At 39.9% G+C, this 7,966-nt stretch overlaps 1 protein-coding gene across 2 annotated transcripts; it reads right to left on the bottom strand.

Annotated features, from left to right (window-relative positions):
* Positions 1–5,926: 5,926 nt before the first annotated feature.
* LOC132494931 (gamma-crystallin C) lies at positions 5,927–7,492 on the bottom strand. 2 transcript variants are annotated; one of them, XM_060106367.1, is made up of 3 exons: positions 7,484–7,492; positions 7,136–7,378; positions 5,927–6,202 (listed from the first exon to the last, which is right to left on the bottom strand). In XM_060106367.1, exons 1-3 carry the CDS (start codon positions 7,490–7,492, stop codon positions 5,927–5,929), a joined length of 528 nt encoding a protein of 175 aa, XP_059962350.1. The 2 variants fall into 2 exon arrangements, with proteins under 2 accessions (XP_059962350.1, XP_059962351.1); XM_060106368.1 differs by having other exon boundaries at positions 5,927–6,199.
* Positions 7,493–7,966: the final 474 nt, after the last annotated feature.

The following is a 7,966-nucleotide window of genomic DNA, read 5'->3' as shown; positions in this document are numbered from 1 at the left end:
AGGAAATTAAAAGTGCTACTCCAGTGAACACACTAATGAAGAAACTGAAACAGCTTTATTGCCTATATGGATAAAGTTTGAGTGGTCTGGATAGAAGATCAAACCAACCACTACATTCCCTTAAGCCAAAGCCTAAACCAGAGCAAGGAGAACCTAACTCTCTTCAGTGCTATGAAGATTGAGAGAGGCGAGGAAACTGCAGAAGAAAAGTTTGAAGTTAGCAGAGGTTGTTCATGAGGCTTAAGGAAAGAAGCTGTCTCCATAACATAAAAGTACAAGGTGAAGCAGCAAGTGCTGATGTAACAATTGCAGCAAGTCATCCAGAAGATCTAGCTCAGATAATTAATGAAGGTGGCTACACTAACCAACAGATTTTCAGTGTAGATGAAACAGCCTTATATTGGAAGAAGATGCCATCTAGCACTTTTATAGCTAGAGAAGAGAAGTCAATGTCTGGCTTCAAAGCTTCAAAGGACAGGATGAGTTTCTTTTCGGGAGCTAATGCAGCTAGTGACTTTAAGTTGAAGCCAGTTCTCATTTACCATTTTGAAAATCCTAGTCTTTTAGAATTATGCTAAATTTACTCTGCCTGTGCTCTATAAATGGAACAACAAAGCCTGAGTGACAGAATATCTTTTTGCAACATGGTTTACTGAATATTTTAAGCTCACAGTTGAGACCTACTGCTCCATGAAAAGATTCTTTTCAAAATATTACTGTCAATAACAGTGCACCTGGTCCCCCTGGAGCTCTGATAGAGATGTACAATGAAATTAATGTTATTCTCATGCCTGCTCATACAACATCCATTCTGCAGCCCATGAATCAAGGAGCAATTTCGACTTTAAAGTCATATTATTTAGGAAATATATTTTATAAGGCTATAGCTACCATAGATAGTGATTCCACTGATGGATCTGGGCAAAGTCAATTAAAAACCTTCTGGAAAGAATTTACCATTCTAGATGCCATGAAGAACATTCATGATCCGTGAGAAAAAATCAAAATATCAACAATAACAGGAGTTTGGAAGAAGTTGATTCCAACCCTCCTGGATGACTTTGAGGGATTCAAGACTTCAGTGGAGGAAGTAACCACAGATATGGTGGAAATAGCGAAAGAACTAGAATTAGAAGTGGAGCCTGAGGATGGGACTGAATTGCTGCAATCTCATGATAAAACTTTAATAGATGAGGAGTTGTTTCTTATGGATGAGCAAAGAAAGTGATTTCTTGAGATGGAATCTATTCCTGGTGAAAGTGCTGTGAAGATTGTTGAAATGAAAACAAAGGATTTAGAATATTACATGAACTTGATAACATGAACTTGATAAAGCAGTGGTAGGGGTTGAGAGGATTGACTCCAAATTTGAAAGAAGCTCTACTGTGGGTAAAATGCTATCAAAGAGCATTGCATGCTACAGAGAAATTGTTTGTGAAAGGAGGAGCCGTCAATCGATGTGACAAACTTCATTGTTGTCTTATTTTAAGAAACTGCCACAGCCAGCTCAGCCTTCAGCATCCACCATCCTGATCAAAGTCAGCAGCCATCAGCACGAGGCAAGACCCTCCACCAGCAAAAACATTATGGCTTGCTTAAGGCTCAGATGATAGTTAGCCTCTTTTAGCAATAAAGTATTTTTAATTAAGATATGTACATTGGTTTTTTTTAGACACAATGCTATTGTACTCTTAATGGATCATAGTATAGTGTAAACATAACTTTTATATGCACTGGGAAACCAAAATTTCATGTGACCCATTTTATTGCGATATTTGCTTTATTGTCATGGTCTGGAACTGAACCCACAGTTTCTGTGAGGTATGCCTGTATTTACATCATCTCCCTGACCCTTGAAGGTATTGAGTTGCAACCTCAGATGAGAGTCTTCAAACTCTGCTCAGTTTCTACTAGTTTTTGCCAAATAAAAAAGCCTATGAATCAAAGCAGTATTCTCAAGCATTCTTTCTTGGTCTGAACCACACTTTATTAGAAACTTGTGTATTTGAGGGGATTGAAATATTCTTTTTTAAATGTATTTTTTTAAAATATAAAATGATGTAATAATGGATAGTGCTAGGGCTTCCCTGTTGGCGCAGTGTTTGAGAGTCCGCCTGCCGATGCAGGGGACACAGGTTCGTGCCCCAGTCTGGGAAGATCCCACATGCCGTGGAGTGGCTGGGCCCATGAACCATGGCCGCTGGGCCTGTGTGTCCAGAGCCTGTGCTCCACAACGGGAGAGGCCACAACAGCGAGAGGCCCACGTACCACAAAAAAAAAAAAAAAAAAAAAAAAAAAAAATAGTGCTTAGTTTTGAATTTTTGTTTTTTTTTAATTTCAAATGTCCTTGCTTGGCAAAATAAAAATTGGCAGTCTTATGTTGGTTCCTATTTAAAGAAAATTGGTCTGGGAGATCTAAAATATTGAGAACCCCTCGATTTTAAAAATGTGAAAATATGATGAGCAATTGTTGGGGGGGTCTTGTTTTTTTATAATATTGATACTTCAAAATCTTATCCTAGAGTTATTCCAGAAATTATCCCACCAAGGGAGGAGGGACAAATTAGGGGTATGGGATTAAGAGATACAAACTACTATGTATAAAATAGATAAGAAACAAGGATATATCGTATGACACAGGGAATTATAGACATTATCTTGTAATAAGTTTTCAAAGACTATAATCTGTAAAAATACTGAATCACTATGTTGTACACCTAAAACTAATATTGTAAATCAACTATTCTTCAGTAAAATAGATCTGACAAAAAAAGAAAGAAAGGAAGGAAGGAAGAAAGAAAGATAGAAAGAAAGTTATCCCTGCATAGAACTCCCCATATTAGGATAAGCATAGCAGTAAAGGACATGCTACAGTCCCATCCTTGCTTATTACTGTGGGACACTGGATGTGGTTTTTTTTTTAATAACTTTTTATTGGAGTATAGTTGCTTTACAAGGTTGTGTTAGTTTCTACCATACAGCAAAGTGAATCAGCTATACATACACATATGTGCCTCTTTTTTTGGATTTCCTTCCCATTTAGGTCACCACAGAGCATTGAGTAGAGTTCCCTGAGCTATACAGTAGGTTCTCATTGGTTATCTATCTTATACATAGTATCAATTGTGTATATATGTCAATCCCAATCTCCCAATTCATCCCACCCCCCTGGATGTGTTACTAAGTTTAATTTAGCCCACTTTTTAAAATAAGTGTTGTAAGTAAAAGGCTTAATTTGTCCAATACATAAGCTTTTTATGTGATTGAGCTAATTTTTTTTCACCTTCAAGATAATGTCCATCAAATGGAGCTTATACTAGAAAACTACCATACTCTTCTTGTGCCACATGACATTTTCATTTTAAATAAAGTAGAATTACTCAAGCATTTTCATCCCTGTCTGCTACCACTATCATTAACTATAATGAATCTTTATTCTTCTCAGAATCCTTTACTAAAGATGTATGATTCACCAGTAAAGGCACAAAACCGACTGTAAAAGTGATTGGAACCTGGTTCCTCAACATTTCTCTTTTGGAATTCTAAAGAAGAAAAAGTCCACTTGTTGGGTTGCAAGCTCCCTGTGATTTTGTGCGAGAGTAAAAAAGAGAGAGAAAATAAGACATTTATAAAATGTTTGGATTGTTATTAGAATTGCTATATGTGCCTCTTAAGTGTGTTTAGCATAAGAAAAAGGCAGATTTTGTAGTTCTGGATTGTTAAAATTTCTCCTGAAGGACAGGAGAGACGTTGGAGGATTCCAGTGGAGGCTTGTACCTCAAGACCAGTGGGCTCGAGAAAGGAATAAAGGGGCAGAAATTTAGGGGATGGAGGTGGGGGTGAGGTGGGAGGAGGGGCGAGAAAAAAGGAGGTCAGCTGGAGGAGGTCATGGTAGAGAAACAGTGACCTGTGCCTTCCTGATCTCCCGTTCCCCAGCCAAAGGGCCAAAAGCTGGAACTGGCTACTCCTGAGATGCAACATTTTGTCTGCTGTGTCAAAAACAGTTTTTTCCCTATTCACAGGAAACTCTTTTCATTGGAGGTGTTGTTCCAAAACAGGAAAAAAAAAAGTGTCACAGAAAGGTAAGGTATGTAATTAAGTTCTAAATGTGTATGTCATGCCAAGAAAACACTTTCCCTCCCCAAATGTTAAGGAATAAAAACACATCTCACGAGAAATATATAAATAAATATTGCTCCATTTTTCCCCCTAGAAATGCATCATGGGATGCCTTAAATCTTCTTAGCAACAGTACTTGATAAGCAAGTGATTACATATGTATTATTTAGCACTTGGGAAGTACTTGACCAAAAAAAGTGATTATTTATTTATTGTTTAGTGTCAGTATTTAGTATTATTTCTGTGTAGAGTTCTGTGGCGGTAGGGACAATGCCTTCTGTTTGTTTGTTTTGTTTGTTTTTTCATCCCCAGTGCTGTACACGGCAAGCCTATGGTAGGTGCTCAGTAAATGGTGATGCCCCTAACTCAAAGAAGGTAGGCTCCTTGGTGGCTAATAATTGGGCAGTCCATTAAAAGAAAAAATAACTTGCACTATGAGTGGGCAGTCTTACTTCTAGGTCTCTATCCTCCAGAAACTATGGTGTGTGTCGATAAAGGTATATGTACAACGATATTCGCTGCAGCTTTGTTTGGAAAAGCAAAATTGGAAAAGCCCAATCACCCGTGAATAAATGGTTAAATAATCTAGGGAACCTCCAACAATGGAGCACAATGCAGCCATTAACAGAATAAGGTACTGACCTAGATAGATGTCCAGACCACATTACACTTTATTGATAAAAGCAAGTTGCAGACTAATATGTACAGCATGATTTCATTTTTGTGAAGAAATAAAAATATGTGTTTCATGAGATATCTATATAAATGTGGGAAAATTCAAGAAAGGTACCCACCAAATGTGCAGAAGGGCTAGCGATGAAGTGTGGGATCAGAGGGACCCCTCCGCTTCTTTCTTTATAGGATGTGTGAAGTAGTAAGATTATGGGAGACTTTTACTTTGGAGGGAACACTTCAAGTTAAAAATAAATTAATTTTCTACTGATGAAAGAATTTTCAATTTTTTTTTTAATATGCAGGGCTTCCCTTGTGAGCAAGCAGATTTTACTTCAATCAGAGGGCTCTAGAAATTTTGGCTTTCTTCAAAGTGCCTTTAAATTTGAGCCTGCTTTTTTGTAGTAAAGAACTTTTTATTGTTTGTGGTACACTATATCAGGCAAATCTATTTAAAATATTAATGTTTATCTCATTAATTTATTTGCATTAGCTGAGCACTGTGAACAGCTGTGCAGTTTCTAAACTTCACTCAGTGTTTGGTCCAGCAGCTGTACTGGCCAAAAGTTGCACCCTGGTCAGGAGCTGTTTTAGAATAAGAAGGAGGGTCTTCAGCTGAGTTCAAAAGTATGGCAATGGCTGATGGCAGCCGTGGCGTTAGTTATATATTACTGTGCTTGAAAGAAAACAAAAGTATAATTCCTTATAGAGTCTAATCAGGCTTTTTCCAAATGGGCTGCCCTCACCACTCATCTGTGACTCTGTGGCTTACAACTACTTCTTGGGTCAGATGGAAACTCCTGGAATGCTCTTCCTTAGGCCCTCAGCTGAATGCCTCCCTTCTCACCAGTCACCCTCTCCCATTTCTCTCCTTTGATCTGCCTTTATTTCTCAGACAGGCTCTCTCCTTTCTCCACCCCCACTTCTGAGCCTTGTTCAAAACTCATTCTACCTTGATGCTGTTCTAGAACAGACCCCGCCTCCTCTTAACCACTCCTCTACCTTTTAGAGGGAGTATTTCCAGGTGAATTAATTGATACACAATGAAAGAAAAACAGAAGCCAGCGACTGCCAACAATACAGACTAAATACTTTATTAGGTTCCAAAATGAGAAAATGGTAGTGTGAAACTATTTTAGTATAAATCCACCACCCTCCGCAAAGAGCCGGCCTTAGCGTCCATGGCCCCCCAGTCGTGGTAGCGCCTGTACTCTTGGGGTCGCAGTAGGTACTGCCGGCCGCAGTAGTTGGGCATCTCATAGAGGACCCAGCAGCCCTCCAGCACGTGGAGGGAGCGGACCTCATTCAGGTGGAAGCGGTCCTGGATGCAGGAGCAGTCCTCGCTCAGCTCCACCATGAGGCCTTTGTGATCTTCTCTCTCATACAGCCGCAGCCTGTGGGAGCTTGTCTGCTCGGTCCACAAAGAGAAAGAGCAGAAAAAACAACCAAACAAGAGATGAACTTGGCAGGTTGGAGCATGAGGTTGTCAGTGTCAAAACTGAGACTCTGAAATTGCTGTGAATGCTTCATATGGACGTGTGTTCTACTAGCATTTAACAAATGCTCATTTTCTACTTCTTATGTGAGAGACGGAATTTTTAAGAAGTTCAGGGTCTGGGTTAGAATCCATCATGAACTCAAATATCTTGATTCCTAATTCTTAATTCCATAATTTCTTGATTCCTAGGTGATAAACCTACATTTTGGGGGAAAATGATAAGTATTTTGCCTATATTTTAATATGAATATTATCTCCCAAAGCTATATACATATACACATAAATTTACCACTAAAACAGGATTTAAAAAAATCACATCCTTTGGTGGAAAATTTGTTTAAATAGTCTGAAACCAGAATTCAACTGATTTTCCAAATTAAGAAAAATTATCTTTTCCAAAATTGGAAGATAACTTTGAATAGCCTATATTAACAACAGAGTTTTCCATTTTTACTAGTCTGCAGTGGAAATTTTCTAATTTGTTCATTATCAATTCCTTTACTATAGGTAAAAATTAATTTGTTAGAAATACTGCCTTCTTATGCCCAAACAGCTTCCCACTCGCAAGTCTGTTTTATATCCCATTGTGATATTACATTTGTCACAGACAAGCTTTGACTGACCTAATGGCAGCAAAGATGAAAAACAAAACTAACTCTTTCCCTAAGTGAATTCTTCCTTACATTCTCTGCTGTTTTTGTGCCGGGATCTACCTGGGCTTTGGTAGTTACCCAAAGCCCACTTAACCCTTAGGTGTATTTAAAGGAAAACTTCCCTCGCCCTAACACCCATCAATAACAGAGTGAGGACACTCAGGTGGCATGATTGGAATCAAGCTGAACTCACATGGGGGATGAGAGAGCAGGAGCGGATGGAGTCGTTGAAGCCCATCCACTGCTGGTAGTCGGGGTAGTCACCGCGCCGCAGGAAGTACTGGTGGCCCTGGTAGTTGGGGCGCTCGTAGAGCATCCAGCAGCCGCTGTCCACCCGGATGGAGTTGCAGCGGCTGAAGTAGGGCTGCAGGTTGGGGCAGTCGCTGCTGCACTCGTAGCAGCGGCCCTGGAAGCCCCGGTCCTCGTAGAAGGTGATCTGCAAAGGAAGTATAATTCAACATTAAATCATTTGCTCCCCATAAGAGATCTTGTATAGAGGCATTTTTCCCCGCTCCATTTTATTTCACTGTGTTCCGTTTACCTTCCCCATGGCTGGTTGACACGGATGATGCGAGTTCAGTGTGATAGGGCCCCGGCAGCGCAGCGGGTCTATATAGCAGGACGGCTGCTGTGTTGGCAGGAACGACACAAAAGGGGCCCCGGGGGTGAGTAAGGGGATTTTATGGATCCCTCTGCGCGCTGCATTCAGTGGAAATGCCTGTCTAGTCTGCCCTCATTCTCTGGTATATTCTAACGCTGTCCTGTTCGGGCTCTGGATGAGTCCCTAGAGTTGCTTTTATTTGGATTCTTAGTGTTTTATAAATTTATCAGCACATCAGTCTGAACGTCTGACCTGAAACTCACGTCTCTATACATATGATTCATTGATGCCCTGTGTATTTTGGGGGGAAAATCTCTGTCTTTATGGAAGTGCCCCAGAATTCCAGAGAGGCTGTGGGTGAAGCAGAATGCCACAAGCACTAATTTTCCTGGACCACGGAGACCACTCTATCTTAAAACTGCT

This window comes from Mesoplodon densirostris, chromosome 8 (assembly GCF_025265405.1).
Source record: "Mesoplodon densirostris isolate mMesDen1 chromosome 8, mMesDen1 primary haplotype, whole genome shotgun sequence".
In the NCBI taxonomy this organism is placed as follows: domain Eukaryota; kingdom Metazoa; phylum Chordata; class Mammalia; order Artiodactyla; family Ziphiidae; genus Mesoplodon; species Mesoplodon densirostris.
Note: the sequence above shows the minus strand (reverse complement) of the source record. Positions and strands in the feature narration are given on the sequence as shown.